Source organism: Apis mellifera, linkage group LG4 (assembly GCF_003254395.2).
Source record: "Apis mellifera strain DH4 linkage group LG4, Amel_HAv3.1, whole genome shotgun sequence".
Lineage (NCBI taxonomy): Eukaryota > Metazoa > Arthropoda > Insecta > Hymenoptera > Apidae > Apis > Apis mellifera.
In genome coordinates, this window is record NC_037641.1 from 5602705 (window position 1) to 5628352 (window position 25648).

General features: G+C 19.4%; 2 protein-coding genes across 9 annotated transcripts in view; one reads left to right on the forward strand and one right to left on the reverse strand.

Annotated features, from left to right (window-relative positions):
• The first annotated feature begins 27 nt into the window (after window positions 1-27).
• Window positions 28-3810, forward strand: LOC411942 (anaphase-promoting complex subunit 2). Its single transcript, XM_026440189.1, has 8 exons — window positions 28-102; window positions 303-735; window positions 933-1171; window positions 1269-1449; window positions 1536-1761; window positions 1848-2032; window positions 2689-3234; window positions 3351-3810. The coding sequence occupies exons 1-8, from the start codon at window positions 28-30 to the stop codon at window positions 3788-3790; spliced, it is 2325 nt and encodes a 774-aa protein (XP_026295974.1). The 3' UTR covers window positions 3791-3810.
• A 4791-nt stretch (window positions 3811-8601) lies between these two features.
• LOC725878 (protein held out wings) overlaps window positions 8602-25648 on the reverse strand; it is a 29390-nt gene continuing 12343 nt past the window's right edge. For 4 of the 8 annotated variants that reach the window (XM_026440495.1, XM_026440501.1, XM_026440500.1 and 1 more), the window contains 7 exons: window positions 22994-23127; window positions 22182-22298; window positions 20844-20987; window positions 20553-20655; window positions 19674-19976; window positions 13387-13514; window positions 8602-8871 (listed from right to left, as the gene is read on the reverse strand). In XM_026440495.1, the coding sequence (XP_026296280.1) occupies window positions 13432-13514; window positions 19674-19976; window positions 20553-20655; window positions 20844-20987; window positions 22182-22298; window positions 22994-23127 (884 nt within the window). In that variant the 3' untranslated portion in view covers window positions 8602-8871; window positions 13387-13431. Of the gene's footprint in view, window positions 8872-13386; window positions 13515-19548; window positions 19977-20552; window positions 20656-20843; window positions 20988-22181; window positions 22299-22993; window positions 23128-25648 lie in introns of those variants that run through there. The other 4 variants (XM_026440496.1, XM_026440497.1, XM_026440498.1 and 1 more) reach the window with 4 other exon arrangements.

Below are 25648 nucleotides of genomic sequence, written 5' to 3' on the forward strand. Positions count from 1 at the left end.
ATAAGTGAAAATTATATTACGTATAATATGGATAAATCTGAAAGTAATAAAAATGATTTTTTTCTTCGTATACAATACGCATTTCCTATTTTATATGAAAAGGTTTGTTTATATTTTATAAATATTTATTTACTATTATTTATAATATTTATTTTATAAATAATATCTTATAAAAATATCTAAAAATATATTATTAATTATTGGTATTTTTTTTTATATTTTACTGATTATTAATAATCAATAAAATCAAATAGATATAATATTCTTGAAATTTGTTTTTAATTTATATTTGTTTTTTATAGATTCAAAATGAATGTTCAGATAAAGAATTTATTGATGTGGTTAAAGAAATAAAGACATTGGATTTAACACAATTTGTTGAAGATATAGTTATTTATCATATAGAATTATATATTCGACAAAATGTAGCACCTGCATTTTGGAAGAAGTTTACAAATAATATAAATGAACAACAAGGTTTTGAACATTTTAAAAGTGCAGTAGATGGATTATATACAAGTTTAACAGAATTTTTACCATTATTGAAAAGGTTAGAATATTTGATACAAAATGAAACAACTCAATCTATAACAAATGGAAATGTATTAAGTCGATTTAAATTAATTGTGCGATCTACATTATTAAGTCAATTGCCACTTCACTATGAGCATATAGTTGAACAATTTTATAAAATTGCATTTAATATATTCTGTAGTGCAGATGGTTCTGCGCAAGGTATTTGACATTATAAAATATTTTACATGTTGTTCTTAATTTATTTGTTTAATTTTTTATTTTTATGATCTTTTATTATTATAACTGGCTAAATTTATAATTTAATCATAAAAAATAATATAATTTAAACATTTAAATATATAAATGTAATTTACAACGTGTAAATTTAAATTCAAATAAAATTATTTATTTTATAGTAACTATTGGAAGTGATCCTGGAAAATGTATGGGTTGTTATCAAGAAGTGGAAAAATGTCAATGTCAGATGATAGTATATATGTTTCATGAAACAAATGGGAAATTAATTGAATTAGAATTATTAGAAAGATTAGTTGGTAATGTTCTTACATCATTGATACATATACGTATTAAAAATCATGTGAGTCAATCATGTGATAAAACATTTGATGTATCACAATTAATATCATTAGAAAATGTAAGATTTCATTATATTTTATTCATATAATATAAATTATATTCATTTACTGAATATCCAATAAATAATATAATTAATATTTTATATTTTATTTTAGTGGCTTGAAACAGTTGTTATGAGTTGGTTAATAAGAATATATTCTGGTGGTTTCTCAAAGATTACATTCTTAAGTGATCAAACTCGTACTGCAATAGATAAATTTAAACAAAAATTATCTCATTTCTTATATGAAACATATACAAGATTTAGAATTGAACAACTCTTTGATATTATAATAGGTCAAAAATTGTTTTAGTTCATATATTCTTTTATATATACATATTTATATTTATATATTATTTTCATTAATTTTTTTTATCTATAGAATATCCTGATTCTCAACCTGCAATAGATGATTTACGTGTTTGTTTAGAAAGAACTGATTTACGAAAAGTATTAATAGAAAGTTTACAAGAAGCTTTAAAAACAAGATTATTACATCCAGGTGTAAATACACCAGATATAATAACTGCATATATTGCAGCTATAAGAGCACTGAGACAGTTAGATCCCACAGGTGTTCTTCTTGAAACAATAACAGAACCTATTAAGTAATTATTATAAAATATTCAAAATGTGAATTAATTTATTAAATTAATTTTATTATTGAATTTACAATTTATTTGGATATTTTTAGAGTTTATTTAAGAACCAGAGAAGATACTGTACGTTGTGTAGTAAGTGATTTGCTTGATGATTCACCAAGTGATCTAGCAGATGAATTAGTCAAAGGTGAATCTTTACAATTAGATGATGGTTCTGGTGATGAAGAAAATGAAGATTGGGATAAATGGATGCCAGATCCTGTTGATGCTGATCCTGGTATGTTCATAATATATTAAAAAAATTAATTAAATCATTGAATATATATTTTACATTTATGCCAAAATAATTATGCCAAGATAAAGGGATTATTATAAATATGCATGAAAATATTTATTTTACTTTATTATTAATCATTGTGTTTTCAATTTTCATTTTCATTTAACATATTCATTTTTATATTCATTTCATATATTTGATTAGATAATATTTAAATAAATTATTTAAGTAAATTATTTAAATGATTATTAATATTAACAAATATAAATGGATAAAAAAATTCATTTTATGATCATTAGACTTATTTATTATTGACTTAGATTGATTTGAATATTTTTGATCTTTTAAAATATTTAAAAAATTTTATTTTGCAATTTTTTCTTGTTATTATAAAATATTTAAAAAATATTTATAATAATTTTCACACTTGTCAAATTCATTTTTTAAATAACTATTTTCATTTTTGATATTTATTACTTGACTTCTTTTTTAATATTTATATAATTTTTTATATAATTTTTAACACTTTAAAATATTATTTTTCCTATTATTTTATATAATACAAAAAACTAAAATAAAGCATGCATTTTTATTTACTATAAAATTAATCTATCTTATTTAATATAAAATATATTTTAATTTTCTTTTTTCTATAGCAAAATCAGCACAACGCAGAATGTCAGATATAATATCAATGTTAGTAAATGTATATGGTAGTCAAGATTTATTTGTAAATGAATATCGTACATTGTTAGCAGATAGATTATTATCTCAATTAAATTATCATACTGAACGAGAAATTCGTCATTTAGAATTGTTAAAAAGGCGTTTTGGAGAAAATCAACTTCATTATTGTGAAGTTATGTTAAAAGATGTATATGATTCTAAAAGAATAGATGGACATATACAATCTAATACTAGTTATACTTTAGAGAAAGATCATTTTCCTACATCTGCATTAATATTATCAGCCCAATTTTGGCCACCATTTAAAGAAAATTGGAAATTGGAGTTACCTAAAATTGTACAAAATCAATTAAATAAATATGTAAAAGCATTTGAAACTTTGAAAGGAAATAGAACACTCTGTTGGAAACCTCATCTTGGAAATGTTACATTAGAAATAGAATTAAAAGATAGAAAATTAGATATAAATGTAACACCAATTCATGCCACAATTATTTTACATTTTCAAGATAAAAGTAAGAAATATTTACATTTTATTAATATTTAATTCACTATAGGTCATTTAATTCTTAAATTTTTATTAAATTTATTTATTAATTTATTAAATGTTATTATATTATTGAATTTGCAGAAGAATGGGCTCTAGAAGAACTTGCAGAAATAATGCATGCTCCTGCAACTGTATTAAGAAGGAAAATAACTTTTTGGGTTTCCCAAGGTCTTTTAAAAGAAATTTCTAATGATATTTTTATATTGCAAGAAGAAAGTTCAACCAAAAATAGATCCGTAACAGACATTGTTGAAGAAGAAGAAATAGAAAGTGCAATGGCATCTGCAAGTGATCAAAGAGAAGAAGAACTTCAAGTGTTCTGGTCTTATATTGTCGGCATGTTAACTAATTTAGATTCTATGCCTCTAGAAAGAATTCATCAAATGTTAAAAATGTTTGCATCTCAAGGTCCAGGAGCAATGGAATGTGGCTTACCTGAATTGAGACAATTTCTTGATAGAAAAGTTAGAGAACATCAATTATTGTTTTCAGGTGGCTTATATCGTTTACCAAAATCATAAAATTATAATTATTATAATTATTTATTATAATTATTATATTAATTATTTATAATTATAATGATATTTAATAAATTTTAATATTAATATTTAAAAAATTAATTTCATAATAATAAAGCTTTTTTATATCAAATTCAAAATTTATAGACATATTAATAATATAACATTATTATATATTGATAATATCATTATAGAATAAAGTTTATATTAATATTTAAATTTTATTATGCATTATGCAAAAGAAATCAAATGAAATTCATTCTTTTCTAATTTATGAATTATATTACAAACAGAAAATTATTGCTAATAATATAAATAAAATACTAATTTATACATAAATAAAATGTGTATACACATAATAAATTCGATATTAATAAAGTTGAATTTATAGATTGTAAATATTTATAGAATTTTAGTATATTATATAACATTGTAAAGAATCATATAAATATATAATTAAATTATAAATATTTTATAAATTTTAATAAAATTTGAAGTCACGTATTATTAATTTTACTCAATTATAATTTATTTTTTTAAATCTATTTCATTTGTACTTGAAAATATCATTTGCAGTAATATATCTTTGCAGTAATTTTCTCCATTCTTTCTAATAAGTTTAAAACAATTTTAGTAAACGGAAAAACAAAGTACATTTAATAAATAAATCTTTTAAATAATTTGAAAATAAAATTATTTTATATTTTGACCTGTATTTACTACATAATTTATATTGTTGATATGAGTATCAACAATAAAATAAAATATAAAACAAATCATTTTAATAAATTTTGACAAGAATTAAGCAATTATTGTAATAGATGTAAATAGTAAATACAAATATGCTTATTAACAAAACTGTACGTGTTCCACACACCCACGCGCGCGCGCGTGTATATATATATATATATATAACATACATACATCATGCATACATACATACATACATACACACATATATATGCATATGAGGGTACATACACATGATATTTGTATTATAATTATAAATTTTAATATCTTAATTGCATTTTTAAAAAATTTTTTATTTAAATAATTAAATTTTTTTTAATATTTTATAGCAATATATTTCATATTGTTATTATATTTAATATACATAGAAGTAAACAAATATATATTTTTTTGTTATTATTGATCATTAATAATACCAATCAAAGATTTGTATTAGTATTATTAATATCATCATATCAATACAAATATGTTTTACATGTATTTATTAATTTTATAATTTCTCTTATGATTTTTTTTTAAATTTTCAAAAATTCTATATTTATATTTTATAACATGATATGCGTATGTACCTGCAATACTAGTATAAAGCTTAAAAAACATGTAAGTTCATCTACATATAAACAGTCAATAGATATATATAATAGTTTAACAATATATTGTTAATAGATATCCACTTGTTTCATCATTAATATTTGTATCAAAAGATGAATACAACTTATTAAAATGTAAAGTTGATAAAATATATACATAAATAAACAAGAAATAAACAAAAAATAAACAAGAAACTAAAAATGAAACATTTTTCATTCAAATAGGTTTATAATAGATATAGATTTAAAATAGATCGTATATTTTTGGTATCATAGTAAAAAATTAATAAATAATCGATTGATATATTCATATTTCATATTAAATTCTAGAGAGGTCAGTGAAACATTTGCTTATTCATATATAGTGATAATACGATACGTTAAAAGAAACAAGTGAATATCTATTTTAAGGGAAAATTAAAAAGTGGAGACTATTTTGCCGAATTTAAAATATATTAAATATATTGAATTCAATCAGATAACTAATTCAAAAATACGATAATAATATATTTTTAAGTTAGGAAATGTTTAATTTTTAAAAAAATATATAACTTTTATTTTTATATATTGTTATATGTCATTGTTATATATTATACAAATTAACTTATATGTCGATTATTGCTTTTAATTTCTGAAATTTAAAATATTTTTATTTAATTTTTTCCTTATCATTAAAAGAAATTACAATAAGAAATTATTCATAATGAATAATATATGAATTTAAAATAAATGATCAATATTATTATTAAAAAAAATCTTTATGTTCGTTTCGTTAATTTATATGTTATATATTATAAATCAATAAGAAGATGAATTTATATATTCTATCATATTATTGCACTAAATACACGGCAAAAGTTTCACCAATTTTCAACTTCCCCTACTCCTATATGAATTTGTAAAATATTTATGTTTCTTTTGCATAATATATTTTTAGTTATACATATTGTAGAATATAATATAATGAATATACTACTTTAAGCTATAAACTTAAGTAGAATTCAGATCACTCTTAGAGTACAATTAGATCAAGAAATACAATCTATTTACATAAAGTAATAGTTGTCTCTCCTTAGATAATCGAAAATGTTCGAAATGCTTGTTTAAAATACAAGCTTGTTGTTTATAGATTACTAAATATACACAAATTAACATGATAAAAAGTTCTTATTAATACATATACATATGGCAAATCTAAAGAATCAACAGAATATTCTTGTATATCTAAATGGTATATTTAATGGTAAATAAATCAATCTCACATATAAACACTCTCATCTATATAGATAACTTCATTATATAACATTATAAATGTAGATATATTGCAAATAACGAAAAAGATAGTAAACAACTTTTTTTTAAAAACAACTGTTGTTAATTTTAATTACGATTTGTGAGAATATCAGTTTTGAACATGATTTTTTTATCTACATTTATTAAAAAAAATAAAAGGATTTTTATGTAAATTTATCTAAATACGCAAAATTGAAAATATTCATAAATGATCAATATCTATTATTTTACAAGTAAATTGCACCGTAATATTATATAATAGAATTTTTAAATTATAAAATAATAAAGTGTTATATCTTTTTTATATTAAAAAATGGAGATTCTTTCTAGCCACACAACAAATTATTTAAAGAGACATTTAATATTCTTAATATCTATTTAACATAATCGAATATTTTGATTTTTTTCCTTTTCTTTGATCAAATTAATAAAAATTAGTAAATTGATCAAATTAATAAGTAAATTTAAAGAAAAAGATGTAAAATATTTAGTCTATAAGAATTCATTTATATCATATTATGTAATACGTATTTAAAGTACGTATTAATATTACAATTAATTCATATGCCATTAAAACTTTATCTATGTAAAGAATCTTACTTAACATTAAATAGAAATATTCTTAAATTTGTATCTTCAAGCTTTTTTCTTTTCCTGAGTCAAAGTATTCAATTCACTTAATCAAAATGAAAACAAATTTTGATTTTATATTGCACCTATTACACATGAATATATTATTTTCTATATTACATAAAATATATAATATTATTTAAATTTTTAGCCCATTTTCTCTCCCTATTCATTTTGCTCTAATAAAGATGTAAGTACTAAATTAATATAACTATTATGCAAAAAAATTTCATTTTATAATCTGCGATTAAATAAAAAAAAATGTGTATATCGCAATATGATCTCTTAAAATGAATTTTTTTTATTTTAGATAGAACGTTTAAAAAGTGTGATATAACAAAAAAATGAAATTCTTATATTAGTAACAAACTAATTTAAAAAATAAATTGTAAATAACAATTGTTATTTGTTATTGTTAATTGCAATAGTACTATCTATTAGTTATATATAAATATTTTTATGCATGCAATCAAATAATTGCATTTACTATGCTCAATCATGAAGTTATCTATCTATTAAAATAATCTCAATCAAAATTTAACTTAATTATAAATTATTAGATATTGATCATAAATATAAAATGCATGTATTATTAAAAATTTAATATTTCATCATCATTACGATGATTGAACCAAGTATTTTCAGAATATTTTCTAAAAACAATATATAAGTATGATAAAAGAGAAATTATTATAAATTCCTATTTATAATAATGTTATAATAGTAATAATGCATCTACTAATGTTTTATGATATATCGTTAGAAATTCAACTTTTACTAATCACGTATATTTGAAAAATGATATCAAAGTTATTAAATAGAAATTGAATGAATTTTACGAATCAATCTAAAGTATAAATAAAATAACTAATTCATGAATGAGAAATAATAATAAAAAATTAATTGAAACAAAAAAATAAATCTTAAAAATGTATCTTAATATCACAATTATTTTTATTTTTATTTTTAAATTATGCCAAACAATTTTTTATAATTATTATTCAATGATTCTCAACAAATATTTTATTAAAAATCAATCATTTTTTTAGTTATATCACGCTTTATGAAACGTTTTATATATGGAAAAGTTTGAAGTTTCTTAATAACGTATCTTAATAACGAATAAGTTAATATTTTAACGTGAAAAATTGAACTGTTTCATAAATTGTATCAAGAAATTATATCGGATTATTATATCCGATATTTAAACAAACTGAATCAATGAAAAATCAATCATTATTGAATAGAATATATTATTATTAAATAATAATAACTCGAATGATTCTCCACTTATAAAATAGAGAAAAAAATTAATAATAAATTATATTTCCATTGTTAATAAATTTCTATTCATTGAAAAGATCTGCATAATAGAAAAATAGACATGATTGTAATCCATTGTTGCGGAATAGAATAACTGTTATTCATTGTGTTGAAAATCAAGATATATATAACCATGATCCTATTTAATTGAATTTATATATAATTTAAATTGAATGATATATTTCTCATTGTTCGAAAATAGAAAATGAATCCTTTTTCATCAATAAGTAACTCACAATCAGAGATTTAATTACCTGTCCGACGTTGAAGTAAACGCCAGTAAAAGTAAACGCTAACAAAACGAGCAAAGCAATTTAAACGAGGCTATACAATTTAAAAACACGAGGGTACAGGATGGATAAACTTGACGAAGAACAGGGCTGGTGATGCGAACGACGAAGGTGGTCATCTGGTTGGTGAACCGATCGAACGCGGATGTTGTTCCAGAGTCCAGGTGTTAGCACGGGGCGAGTGGATTCCATTGTTAGCACTCCAAGCCTATAGGCCATGGGCAACCAAGGTTAAAAAGAAAGAAAAGAAAAACAGTTTGTTAGTAATTTAATTATGATTGATTCATGTTAACATTAAGTTTTTGAATAGTTCGATAGTTGAAAGAAATATAGTTAGTGGGAAGCATTGCCTTTTCTTAGATATTTAATTATTTAAAATTATATGATTAAAAAAAAAAGAAATTCATTTACACAAATCTAATAAGAGATTTGTTTCATTTATTTTAACATACACACATGAGAAATAAAAATTAATATATTAGAAGAATATAATAAAACAAATAACGACTAACAAGCAACTGCTTCGCACTTCCTTTTGGTCAATATTAGTATATAAGCATTTATTTCATACAAAACATGATATGTGACAGAGACATTGTCGGAATATTATATATCGACGAAATAAAGCTCATACTTCGTTACTTGTCATTCATTGTTTACAATTAATAGGCTCTCTAATTATCGAAAAAACAATAAATTCCATATGCATATGATTTGATGAAAATAGTTATAATATTTATAAGATATTAAGAAAAATGATTCTTTTTTATAAGAAAAATTTAATCGATTATTAGAGAGTTAAAATTATGTATTTTAGTTATAAGTTTTACATAATCATGTACCCTCCCCGCGCTTAGGATAGTTGAGAAGATAAATCGTACAAAATTTTAAAACAAAATGATTTTAAGATATAAACAAATGTAAAAAAGCAGATTTAGAATAGTAGATGATAAGATGATTTAGTTATTCAAAATGCAAGGAATTCGTTATTTCCCAAAAAATTTGGTATCATTTTGTAGGCAGCTTGGGTGTGCACCTGCCACCAAATAGTAGCGTTAAATGACATTGTACGTGTGTATGATATTAAATACATAGTTACAGTAATATTATTACTTTGAATCGTATTAACTATAACAATTAATATCCTATCAACAAGCAGGTGTCAAAAGGCCAATGAATTACACGCCTGTTGTACAACAAGAATCTATTGTACAATCTTTAAAAAAAAGCATACTGTTGCATAGTGTTAAAATTTGTATATATTATACTATATATATGTAGCGTTAATTGTCTAGCAAAACATATAAAAAGGAAATCCTATGTATATATATATATATAACAAATAGTTTAATAAATTTCATAAATTTTTTAATTAATCACTTGCTTGTCTTAATCAAATCATTTTTATTTCTATTATTGCAAATAATATTTGTTTTTTAATATTCATATGATATATAAACGAAAGATTATTAATTATATAAAAGTATGAAATATTGTTTTCTACTTTTAAATTCAAAAATAATATTACATTACAATAAATATTGATATTAGAATGTTACGAAACACGTCTAATGTTTTTTCGTTATAATTTTGAATTTGATAAAATTCATAATTATTTTTTTCTCTTTTTTTTTTCTCAAAATTTGGATGATTTTAGAATTAAAAATTAACTTTTTAATGCTGTAACATATGATAAATTTGTATGTAATATTACTTAAATAAAATGATACAAATAATTAAAGCATATAAATTGCTTTAAAATAACAAACATTTTTTAGTTTTCATCTAAATTATTAAATTATAGATATATTGCTATGAAATAAATTATATACACTACATGAAGATATATAATACTATATAAATAGAAACATCAAGTTAGTGTCAACTTGGCCGTGTGGAGCATTTTTGGTTAGTTTTATAAAGACAATGCATAGTTATACGTTTCGTGTAAAAAAATGAAATCGCTTCTATAATAAAGGTGCCATTATAAATTATGCGTGGTATTGTTAGTGGTGATACATAAAAAAGGATAGGATGCATTTTTAGGATTAAATTATGAAATATTTTATTTCTACATGTAGAAGTTCACCAAAAATTGTTATTAAAAAAAAAAAAAAAGAAAATTGTTTTATGAAGAAACAAAAAAAAACTTGAACTAATAGAGTAAAATTAGTTGATTATGTTCTCTTCTTGGGATGCTAAAGAAAGTTACGATTAAATTAATATGATATTTACAGGAAAATATTTAAGGTAAATACGTATATTTTTAAATTTGTATATTTTCGTGCGATATTAAATGATGTCCTGGATTCAGGTGGAACGAAAACATCCTAAATTGAAAAATAATACAATAAAATAATATTTGAATATATATTGATATATAGCAAGCCTTCGCATCGTATCGTAGTACCACCCCTGTCATCTTCGTTCGAAATAAATAAACTAATATTTTGTATTTTGTATAAATATTTATTTTAAATGCACGCGTAATACACGCGCATATACACGCATAAAACGGCAGACGTGAATGGAATGAATAAGTGTTCCACAGGCACAAGTTGCCAAAATATTAATCAATTTTAATATATGATTGTAATCTGATCGTGATAATAGATTTTTATATATGTTTATTTAAAAAATATATATATATTATGCATAAATCTCTTGTGGTAATGTTGTTTCGAAATCGATTTCATATTTACTCCTCATAAAATGAATGTTTCATCTTCTTCTTTTCCTTTTACCTTTATTTTTAATTTGTATACTTTATATTATAAATTATTATTTAATTATTAATAATTATAATAAATAATAAATATTTTTTTAATATTAATATAAAAATGCGAGAAATTGGTATAAAACAAAACAAAAAATAGATAGGTGCGCACCCATACCATACCGTAGTTTCTCGATCATCTATCTTCTTGTTTTATAACATAAAAAAGAAAGAATGACTAACAATATTTTTTTTAAAAATATTTTTAATTTTGATACCTAATTGCGGGGAGTTAACATTACCTTAAAACCTTAAAGCTTTTATGAGCTTTTATCAAGTATATATAAAAAAAATCTAAAAAGATATAAAATAATATGTAAAAACCTGTAATGCTACATATATTTTATTAATTTATGTGACAACAATAGTTTAAAATTATTTATATAAAATAAATTAAAATTAATAAAATTGCAGTATAGTTTATAGAAAAAATTAAATTATTGATATATTTCTTTCTTTTTTTCTTAATTTAAAGTTTCCTGTAGAAAAATATGAATTAAAATTTATTTTTATAAAAATATAAAATTTATATTATAAATATTTTTTAAGTATTTTTTAAGTAAAAGCCAAATATATCTAATTGAAAATCACATATTTTAAAAAATCTGTAAATGTAAAAAGTCTAACAAGCAACACATTTAAAATATCTATATTTTAAAAATTTTAAAAATAAAATTTAAAAATTATTTATTTCATTAATTAAGCATATATACCATGACATAATTAAAAATATTTATAATTTTTGTAAGAATATTCTAATTTATAGACTATTTATAAAACCTTTGTAATAATAATAATAAGCTTTGTAAAATTCATAATATAAATAATATAAATATATAAAAATAATAAATAAATTATTTTTATAACTAATTTATTTTTAAAATTAAAAAAAAATAAAGAAGATAGAATGAAGAAGAAAAAGAAAGAATTTCTTTCTAACAAATTTCAATAATTTTTCTCAAACTTTGAAGCTTTCTCAAAAAATTTTGTCTTTATAATGTATTCAAATTTTTATACATATATAATACATTTTTTTAATATATGAGAGAATCATTATATTATATTGTAAACGTTTTATAATCAAATAATAAGAAATATTTTTATTTTGACAAATTTCTGATAAAAAAATTTCAAATAAATAATACATCTTCATGACATTCATTTCCACTAACTTAAAATAAATAGAATTTCGTATTACAAATAATTAATTATTTTAATATAATAGTATTTTAATATAATAGTTGAAAGTAACAAAGTTCAAGAAAAATAGACGAATTCTATAAAAAAGAAATTTCTTTTATAAGTAACACGAGCTATATGAAAAAAAAAAATACAATTAGAAATGGAACGAAACCTAATTTTCAGATTCGTGAAACTTGAATTCGAAATTAAGGTTTCAAAATACTCGAAATTTTCAGAATTCAAAATCTTTTTTTCTTCTTCTCTTTTTTTTTCAAAAATTTTATCAAGAAATTTTAATTAATTTTAATTTTTGAAATTCTTCAAATACAAATTGGTAATCAGATTGGTATTTAGTAGAAATAATTATCATTTTTTTTAATTTACAAAAATTTTGATTTCTCTATAAAAACTATTGTAATGCAAAATTAATTAAAATAAATTAAACGTTTTAAACATTTAAGATTAGTATTGATTAAATAAAAATAAAATCATATTACAACATTCAGTTTTTACAATCGCAAAATTACTAGTAAAAAATTTCGAAACTTTTAAATTTTTAAAATTTTTTGAATTTCAAAGAGTTTTAAAATTTCGAGTATCATATTTTTAAATATAATATATAACAGCGTGATATCTATATATCTGTATCTTTATAAAAATATATATATGTATATACATATATAGAGATACATGGTATATAGATATTACAAAAAATAGAATAAATCGGGATAAAATATAAAAATAATACGTTTCTAGGAAACTAACCTTTTCGCGGAGGCGCGTACAGTATTGCGATTGCGCTCTCCGGATTCACGACAAAGCACCAGCCCTTTGATAAGGGTGCTCGCGAATCTGACCCAAGTGCCTACGTTGTTTCGCAGCGGCTGCTGCACCTGTCCCCAACATACAAATGTGTATAATTCATCTGCTTTCATATGCATATATCAATTTCCAGTCCTCGGCAGGTCACTTAACCGCCGCTATAAACAATAATAGTAAATTAAAATTATCCATAAGTTGATAATTAAAACGCAAACTAATACTTTTTTGTTATACATTTTCGTGTATTTTTTTTTCCTATTTAAATTTTATATTTTATATTTGCATATGCGATAATCAGAATTTGATAAATCAGAAATTTTCTTGCCCTCTATCAGTTTGCGTTTAATCGATCAAATTTTTAAATTCGAAACAGAAGTATATATTTCATATCATATATATCATATTCATATTATATTTCATACATGATATATCTGATATGTTCGATATATTAATTAATATAAAAGTATATATGTACATGTGTATTAATAGTATTAATTATTAATATATATTATATTATTTTAATGTTTTAGTATATATATATTTAGAATGATATATTTTTATCATTTTAAAATTTTAATTTTTTTCATTAATTTATAAATAATTAATACTTTACACTTGTATATATAAAAAAAAACAAGCAAGAAAAATATATATTTAACAATAAAACATTAATTATATTAAACTGTCATTATTTTTTAACATTTCGAAATTTATAGAATATTTATTAATCTATTAATTAAACTTAGAATGCTTAAACTACTAGCACGCATATATCTATTTAAAAATTGTTTAAAATGAATTATAATTAATTATAAATCATTTAATCACTAATTTCTTATATTTATAATACTTTTAATTTATCTTAATATTTATTTGCAAAACCTGATGTAATTTTTATATAAGAGTTCAGATAGATCAATATGACTTCTTTTAGAAGTGAATTGATTATCCGTCTTATATTTTGTTATTTAAATATGAGAACATCAATTTCATTGACATTTTAAAAATATATTTGTTTCATGCATAATCATCGTAAAAATAATATCAATGAAATATTAAATATGTGCATTACAAATTTTCATTTTTTTTTTCTTTCTTATTATCTATCGAATACATAATATATTAATACTTAATACTAATATAAGTGCATAAAAATATTTGGTCCCTAAAATATTGTTTTTATTGTTGGTTTTTAAATCTATATCAAATAAAATTTTTGTTAGAAAAAAAAAGTTTAATAAAATAAATTTCTATATATTTTATATTTAAATTGCATTTAATTATTATTGAAGTAATTCTAAAATAAAAATTTGAAACTTTTTAGTATTAAATATAAAATATTGTGACAATATTGAAAGAATTTAATTTCTTATTTCTTATTAATATTTAGCTTTCAATTTTTTTTTTTTCATTTTTGAATCTGTGTAATTTTTATAAAAATATTGAAAATAAATTTTATTTTTTTAAAGAAGAACAAATAATATAAAATATAATAAGACAGTTTAAAAATATAGTTTTGGTAAATAATTCAGAAAATGTTACTAATATTTCCTAAAATATATAATCTTATTAATACAATATTAAAAATTATTGCTGAATATAAATTATTTTTAGTTTTGATAAATTTCAATCAATTTTGAATTATTTTTAAAAAAAAATTTTGCTATAATATGAACCTGAAAAATTTATATTTTATGTGTTAATGTAATATTTTATTTAAGCAATGATTAGTAAAAAAAAAAATCTATTGACATATAAAAAAAACTAATTTTCTTTTAAGAGATATACATGTACATATTATAATTATTTTCCAAGTTTTGGTGACAGTCGTTTATAACAATCATTTCCTCTATTGCTATAAAAAAATAGTGATTTATTTATAAATCACATTCAATTAGTTTCAGAAAGTAAAAATGGATAAAGTAAAAATATATAAAAAATATCTATTTTTAATTTCTAAGTGATAACTATTATTTATGCATAAAATACAATTTCTAGATTTAAATATGCTATTATACGTTTTTTTCTCTAAGAGAAAGATATATACAAGATATTTTTGTACGATGATTTTCTATATTCAATATATGACAAGAATTGAGCGCAATTTATTCATCTCAATTTTCTTAATCCTTAAATAATTTATTTTTACTTTATGCACACCTAATATATGTTCTACCTCCAATATATATGTCGAATTTTTCAAAAACATTGTAATCATATATTTGAAAAATATTTATTTACATAATTTACAATTTCAATATAGTTTTCAATATGATTTAAAAAGATAAAGAATAAAATGACGAAAACTAATAAAAAAACAAAATAAATAGATAATGTAATATACTTTTATGCATATAATTAGAAATATTTAATATGTCTAATTATATAATTTTTATAAAAAACAATTATTAACATAGAATAAAAGAACTAGAAATATAGATTTGTAAATTATGTATCAAACTGTTGTACATTAAATTTTACATAAATTTAATAAGCGTACATTTATAATATTTATTTTTTATAGTGTAAAACTTTAATAAATAATAATATCATATAAATGTAAGAAATGGCCTTACTCTTTTGACTTAAAATATTTTCATTTTTCAAATGCGGTATAACTTTTAAATTTATTTATATCTTGTAAAAGGCCTTAAAATACTTTAGGACTGAAAATAAACAAATTTCTCGCATCAATGAGAATAAGTAAAATACATATAATAAACATTTAAAAATATAATTTCACAATATGTAACAATTAAATTTATATTTCAAAATTTGCAACAATAAATAAAATATATTAAATTATATTTTATATTAGTGAAATTTATATTAATTTATATTAATTTAATATTAATAAAATTTATATTTGACTTATTGTATTTATAAAAATTAAATCCATTTGCATAATATGTCATATTAATTAAATATAAAAACTGAAAATCTGAAAATATAGAAAAAAAAAGATATATTTAATGTTTTTTTGACGAGAAATTGGTTTATTTCTTTTCTTAATTTCTATTCTTTAAATTATATCGATAATTTTATTAAAATTATAACAATAAATAATATTTGATTATTTCATTAAATATTCATTATATAATATATATTTATATATATATTTATATATATAAATATATAATCAATATGGCAATGCACCACAGAATCAAACATACAGATTGACACGTGCACATTCGTTCTTTTATATCCTTTTAAATAATACAAATAAAATACGTTGTATGTCATAGGATTTGATATATTTAAAAAATAAAACTCTCTTTTAATAATGTAAAATATAAAAATATTAATGTTTATGTAGAAATATTCTATATTCAAAATTGGATTATTTATAAACCATGTTTTAAAAGTTTTTTCTTCTAAAAAAAATTCATAAAAACGACTTTTTTTTATATTCATAATTGCAAAATTTAATAAATTGCATAAATTAATTTTTTTATATGAGCAATATATATCTTCAATCGTAATTTTTAAATTACATTTGAATCGATATTTATTTAATTTATTTAATTAGAATAAATATGTTAATTAATATTTTATTTTATATGAATTTTATATATCAGGAATTTTTTAAAAATCTATATCAAAGTTTTACTAAATTTTTGATTACAAATTCTTTTATAATATAAATATAATATACGAGCATATTATAGTATTTAAATGCAATAAGAAAATAATGATAGAAGTGATATAAGAATATAAATAAAAATATAAAAATTATAAATAAAAAACAAACAATATAATAAAAAATTGTGTAATGAATATAAAATAATATAAAAAATACAATTTTACGAAAAATAAATTTCAATCAATCTAATCTTTAATAAATAATTTAATTTCGATAATTATTTATTCATATACGTATTTATACAGAGAAAATTATTATTATTTTCAATTATAATAAGATTTATAATTGAATTGAGAGTATTTTATTTTTCAAATATATCATACCTACTGAACACATTGATGATTTATACTATGTATAATAAATGGTAACGAATGTATGAGTGTATAATTTGTCATATGATAATCGAGTATTTTATTGACAAAGATTCGTCTTCATTTTTTAATCGATACGATTATGCGTAATTATGTATATACATACATGCGAATCGATTTCTTATATTAATCGCGTAAGAGTTTGAATACTGTATATATTAAAATCTTGTTTTAAACAATTAATGAAACTCGAGTATATAAAACAAAGGTGTTAAAATATCTTAAAAAATCTCAAGAGAACATCATTTTAAAATCACATATCATACTATGATAAATTTTGAATAAAAATGTGATTGATTAAACTTTTTTAAATCATAATATGACTTTAATAAATTTATAATTATATGAATAGAATTTATAATTATATATTAAACAATATAAAAACTTTAACAATAAAAATTTAACAATATACAACCTTTAAGGAAATAATTCTTTTACCATTGAAAGTAAAAGAGAAAACAGTCATACCGGATATAAATAAGTAACATTGTTACTCAAAATATAAAAGAACATAAATTATTTATAATTTTATGAAGTTATTCCAAAAATTATTTAAATATTTGAAAAAAATAATCTAAAAATTAAATAAGAAAATTTTTCTTATCAAAATCAATATTTTTCTTGTTCATATAAATACGCGATATGATATAAAAATTTATAATATTACACGTTTAGTATTTTAATATCTAGCAACTATTATAATTCTTTTTTTGGAACTCCACAACTTTCTCTTTACGATATACATATTATATCAAATATTTCTACTAGTTGCTTTTCAGAAATGCGAGTTATAATATTATTGAATAATTAATCATTGTTAAATAATTATCTGATTATAAAACTGATACGACTAGCAAATGACTGATGTGAATTTCTTAATATAAACCTTCAATAATATAATAAAATAATACAATCTAATCCTAATACCTGAAATAATATCAAATTTTTAATTTTTTTATTAATTAATGTATTCTAATATTAAAATCATTACGATTTCCATGCCAATCAGAATGATAATCACAAATTTAACGTAATGATATCAAAAACAATAATAACATTAATAAAAGATTATATCAATAATAATAAAAAGATAATATGTAATGATAATAGAATTCTATAATAATAATGATAATATTAATTATAAATAATAATATCAATAATAATAATGATAATCGCTTTTAAGTGCGACAAAATAATTTACGACATAACTTTTCTACTATATATACAAAAAAATACATATAAACATATATGTAAATATGTATTTTTTTGTTTATCAATGGAGAATCCTTTTATTATTTTCATTTTTAAAAAATGTATGTGTATGTGTATGTGCGCGTGTGTGTAAAATGGTATGTATATATGTATATTTATATACATATGTTATATACATATGTTAACATTATTATACAGAGTAACCATTGTTATGCTTCTAACTTCTAAAAAATTTTTTTAAGAAACTTTTCACAATATCTTTTCTTCGTAGCATTGAACTCTAATAAATTTGGAAGATTAATATTTTAACACTAATAAAATATTATATAATTGTTTATCTAAAAGTTAAGAATAAAAAATATAAAAGTATATAATTTTATAATTAATATCTAAAATATTTAATAAGTTTGTTTTTATGTAAATAAATATTTCATTTTTTCTAAATATATACAATATATTGAAAAATATAATTTTAATTTTTAATATTTAATTTGACATTATATATTACTATTTAACTTTTCAATTATTTATTTAGATCAATAGAAAATTTAAAATTGAATAGGATACTCTGTATACAAAATCATACCATCATATCATATGGAATTAAATATAAAATAAAATTTTAAAAACTTTTTTCTTTTGCAAAATATAGAATCACTTAAATATATTTTAAAAAGATAGAAAAAAGAAGATTCTCCACAAAAAAATATTAGCTTAAAAATTGATAAAAAATCCAGATATATTATATTGTTTTTCATTTCTCTCAATTATTCCCTTTATATCTCTTTCCTTTATTTATTTTTTTTTTCGCAAATTCTATTTCATTTTTGTTATAAAATCGAAAAGAGATCAAACAAGAAAAATAGCAATAATAATAATAATAATAATAATGATGATAATAATAATAATAATAATAATAATAATAATAATAATAACAACAACAATCGAAGAAAATATTCATGAAAAACGTTGTTGCAACTAAGATCAGCGTGCAAACAACCCACCAGAATGATCAGCTGCTGTGTAATCCGTGAGAAGAGGCGATGCTGCTAAGGCTGCGTAGTTGGCGTAATCAGCATATGGTGTGTAAATTAAACCATGCGGATCACCGGCAGAAAGAAGCGATCCTGGTGGGCCGGAACCGTTTAAAAGAGACGCTGCGGTTGTTGGAACAGATATCCGTGGCGAGAGTATTAACGGTGCTCCCAATGGAGCACTGGGCGTCCTCATAGGTGTGGCTAAGCCTGGAAGAAGTCGCTGCGTTTCTGCCGCAGCCGCTGCAACACGTCTCCATTCTTCATCGCAAGCTAAAATATATAATTCAAAGAAAATAGTTATAAAAAAAACTGAATTCATTTTCATATATGATTATGATGAAATAATAATGATAATTTATTTATAGAGAATAAGAAAGTGTATGTATGTATATATATATAGTATGAAAAGGTATATATTCATTTTTGGAGAGTCGGTTCTAAAAATTAAAATAAATACAAAATATACAAAAATATCGAAGCTTATTTATTAAGTTATAAATTATAAATTAATTGTATCAACAATTTTATATTAAACAAAGTCAAGATTAAGCAAGGTAACGATGTAAAGAAAATAATTTTTTTTCTATTTCATTTTGTTAATTTGCAAATTTTAATTGCTTATAATTTAATAAATAAGCCTTAACTGATATTTTTGCATATAAATTTTTCTTTTGACTTTTCTTGATTTTTCAAAGATGTTCCATAAATATATCAATAGTTTGTATAATTATTTTTATATCTAGAATATCTTTTTATTTTATTATATTATTATTAAACTAACGTATTATATAAGTGTTATATTTTATTATAAAGTAAAAAAAAAATAATAAATTTGAAGATATATACCTGTAGCTGCTGCAACTTTTGTATTAGAATCTCGGTAAGTACCGTTGATAATAGCAAGTTCCATTAATTGCCGTTTCTTTAGCTCATCCTCTCCATCAGCCTGCTAACAATTAACATAATTAATAAGAAATCATCAATATTGTTTAGATATATCATGATATAATCTGAAAGATTAATATATTATTTTAATCATTTTTTTAAATATTCATTAAATATAATGCATCAATTAAAAGTAAAGAAAAATATTACAATAAATTTAAATATTATAGTTAATAATAGGAACTTTCTCACCACGGGAACAAGGAGTTTCTTGACTTCTTCTACAGCTCTGGCAAGCTTCAAAGTGGCACGATTTTCAGTATCCTCGACTGTCAATAAAACATGCAATTCATCTGTCAGATGTTCCCAGTTTGGTTTACCTCGGTTTAACTCTTCCTAATAAACGAATTAATATTGCGTAATATAATAATATAATTTAAATTATCTAAAATTATATAAATCAATATTATTCAATATAAATATTAATTTCACAATAAATAAATATTCTATTAATTTATTTTTAATCAGTATATATTTATATTTTTTTGTAAACTATTAATACAACTATATAATTAATTCAGAAATAAAGATGATATTCATATATATTCATTTAATCACAAATTAAATAAAATTACAGGAATTTTATATATATATATAAATACATTACATATATATATCAATATAGGATGATCAAAGAAGCATTTATAACTTTTAGATTATATAATAATTATATAATATAGTATTAGTATTTATTTAGTAAATAAAATAAATAAAAAGAGTTTTAATAAAAATGGATTGAAAAATTAATATTTTCAAAGTTATAAATAATATTTTCATCAAAATAATTTAATCAACTGAGCTTAATTTGTTTCAAAAGCTATCATACTGCATGTAAATAATAGATTATCTATCTTTCTACTTTATACATATCATAATATAGAATTATCTTATTATAAAACATTATAAAAGAAATGTTAGTTAAATATTTTTTCATGATTAGTAAATAATTAAAAAGAATTAATATAAAATTTTTCATGTGACAAAAACAATATATTATCATTCAATCAAAAAATTATCCAAATGAGTGAAAAAAAGGATGTGTAAATAAAGAATTTTTTCTTAATTAAAAAAAATAGAAAATATAAAATAATTCATTGTTTTTACACAACATATTAATTCAAGAAGTTAGTTGAGAAATTGTTTATAATTTTAAAAAATATTAATTTTTAACTATATTATCTTTTTTTTATTTGAATATTATTTAAAAATTATGAACTTTTTTTAATTATCTTTTTAATTATGATATAACATCAATTTGCTCATAATCAATTCTGATTATAATATTGTTAAATATATAAAAATAAAAAATAAATTTTATATTCTTATTATTATTTTATTATTTTATTATTATGTATACTTACGGTAACACTTTTTCTCATTAATCATATGCAGCTTGGAAATAATATTTAATTTGAAATTGTAATACTAACACTACATATTTTTTTTTAAAAACTTAACTATATCTATATATATTATAAAAATACATTTATATAAATTAATAAGATATGGATATACAATAAAAAATTTTACCTTCTTTTTATCCCTCATAGACCCTTTTCCCCGAACCATAATTTTACATCCTGTTTCTTGTTCCAATTGTTTGGCTGTCATTCCTCGTGGTCCAAGGATTCTTCCAACAAAATTAAACTATAACAAACAAAATTATAAACAAAAATTTTGAAAAAAAGTACATGTATATGACTGAAAATAAATTTTTTATATTATTTTAAATTTTTTTCATATTTTTAATTAAATAAAATTATATAAAAAATTTTGTTTTATAACTTTATGTAAATGAATAGATTCAATATGTATATATTATTATGTATATTATCCTTTATATACTATGTAATCTATAAACTTATTTGATAAGATACCAAATTAAAAATTTCATATTCAAATATTAATGAATAAATAATTGCTTTAGTCTATTAATAATTATTAATATTTAGTCTTTTTTTTTTATTGTACTTATATTATATATTTGCCTTTTCTTTTTTAATACTTAAAATTATAGAATTTTTTTCTTACAGATCTATTATATATTAATTATATAATTAATATGATAATAAATAAAAACAGAAATATTAATTTTAGTTAATAAATAAGTTAAATAAGTTAATAAATAAATTGAATATTTTTTTGAATTTGTATTGAATATTATAATATTGAATATAACATTTAAATTGATTTTTATATGCGTTTATTTATAAAAAAAGAAAAAACTAATTATAATACACTTATTATACATATTAGTTATATATGATTTAAGATATTCTTTATTGAATTGAATTTTCCTTAATATATAGCAACAGAAATAAAAAACAGAACTAAAGACTTACATCTGGATGTTCTTTGACAGGTACATAAACTTTTTCCATAAGTGTTGTGACTTCACCCTCTGGTTCTGGCAAGACCAGTGGTTCTTTTTTGACGCCACTGATCTGAAAAAGACTTGCTCGTACTTTTGCAATTTCTGTAACAAAACATGAATATGCATATAAGTATATTTGATTTTAATTCCAATTTTCATCATATAATATATTATTAATTTTTGAAGAAATAAAACAGGAAGGCAAAATTATTTAATTGTTTTTAATTGCACGTATCATTTTTTGATATTGATAGTAATATAATTATTTATAAAAAATTTAATTAAAACTTATTGTTTGATGTTTTAAAATATCTTGTGTTATATATATAATTATTGCTAATTATATTATATTATCAAAATTTAAAAAAAAAATAATTTGAAAAATTTTTTTCTTAGAATAATAAGAAAAAATAAAACAAGATTGTAAAATATAATGATTAAAACAAAAATTAAATATCATATTAAATGATTTAATTCATCATTTAAAAATAAGAAAATATTAATTTTTTTTATATAATACATAATATTTATTAACTTCAATAAGATTCTATTATATTTATTTTATTCATTTTTAATGCATAAATAAACTTAATATGTAAAGCAGTGTTATCATATAAAATATTATATCTCTCTATTTTTATAAATTTTGTGTCAAAAAAGATATAATAAAAGATATAATAAAAGATTAAAGATTAAATTTTGAAATTATTTTATAATAATACTAAATATAAATGACACAATCTATTTATATATATATTTATATATCATGATTTATTGCCAAATCAATAAATAAATAAAAATTATAAAAAAATTATTTATCACAATTTAAAAACAAACTTTTAAAATGCTAGATTTGATTAATAGTATAAATGTAAATAAATGAAAATATTACTATCAATACCAAAAAATATATTTAAAATGAAGACATAATAAAATAATAAATTTAAACATATTATAAAATCAACTAAGAAAAAGAAAGCAAATATATTTCAATCTATTTAATTTTTTTTTAATTATGCTAAAATTTAAATATCTTTGATTTTTCTGAGATCTTTTATGATAAAAAAAAATTTTATTTTATCAAGAAAATATATATAATTATTATTAAAATATAATAAATATAATAAGAAAATATAATAAACAAAAGAAATCTAACTTTATCCATTTATTCAATTTATATATAAATTCATCTATGCTATATATATTCTGCTCCATATATATGTTATATATATTTTTTATTTTCTTTTATTTGTCTATTTATTGTCATTTCCACTATAAATATTTATCAATAACAATTATTCTTTAAAATTTTTAACATAATAATTATTTATATTCTTATTAAGAATTATGTATAAATGAATTAGTAGATAAACCTATTTTAAAATACTACTTAAAATACTACTAAAAATACTTTTACTCTATCAAAGTCTAATATATAATTCGATTTAATTAAAAATATATCATTTTATTTTTGTAAAAAAATTTTCATAAAATTATTCATTATATGAATCATAAGTACATATATTTAAAATATGTATACATACAAAACGCAATAATAACAATATTTTAAAAAATAATGCATAAAATGTTATAAAAATTTTTTTCTATCAAGAATTATTATTGATACACTTTACTTTTTTTATTATATAAAAAATTTTTAAATTTCGTCTTATTTATATGTAATTTTAAGTATCACTAACTATAGAGTGATGGATACATGTTTACCGTAATACGCATGCGTGAGCAGACATAAGAATGTGAATGAAAAGAGAGGATAGACGGAGTACATAGACAAGAAGAATACAGCATCATATCCACTTTTAGCAACATTGCTCATTACAACTGACATCAGCTGTATTATATTCCGTAGCTTTCTTACCTTCCTGTTTTCTACTACAATCTGTTTTATTCTGTTTTTAATAATTTAATGTTTTTTTCAAAATAATTTTTTTTAAATGAATACAATTCATATTATATGTATTACATTATGAATTATAATAAGAAATAAAAATTAATATTAAAAATTAAATCTGATATGAATAATATTAGATTCATTAAATTAAATTCATATTTGAATTTATTAATAATAATAAAAATATTTAAAATATTTATAGTATATTTAATATAGAATAAAGATGAATTTTTTAAAGAAATTGATATTAAAAAACATGAAACATATTATTGCATACATGTTTAAAGTTCATATGTGTCATATAATATAATTGATTAAATTCATTAATGGAAATGCAATTTTAATACTTTAGAATAAGATGTAAAAAAAAAAAATACTTTAGATAATTATATAAAACATAAATAGTTTAAAAGAACAAAAATATATTAAACGCTAAATATATTAATATATTATTAAATTATAAGTAATATTATATATTGTTTATTAAATAATAATAAATATTATTTATTGTTTGTCATATTGTAACTAATTTATTTTATATTATATATTATATTTTATACTATATATTATTTCGTAAAATATAAATTATAATTTTATAACTATTTTCAAACAATGAATATATATATATATGTGTAAAATTTTTAATGAAAATTTCAGTTATGAAATTGTTTTTAAACTAATAAAAAAATAAAAACAAAATCAAATTATCAA

Excerpts from the sequence above, each read along its gene's own strand:
- LOC411942 (XM_026440189.1), top strand. The coding sequence starts at position 28 with ATGGATAAATCTGAAAGTAATAAAAATGATTTTTTTCTTCGTATACAA. Across the intron at positions 103-302 it reads TTCCTATTTTATATGAAAAG|ATTCAAAATGAATGTTCAGA; the intron begins GTTTGTTTATAT and ends TGTTTTTTATAG. Across the intron at positions 3,235-3,350 it reads TTTACATTTTCAAGATAAAA|AAGAATGGGCTCTAGAAGAA; the intron begins GTAAGAAATATT and ends TTGAATTTGCAG.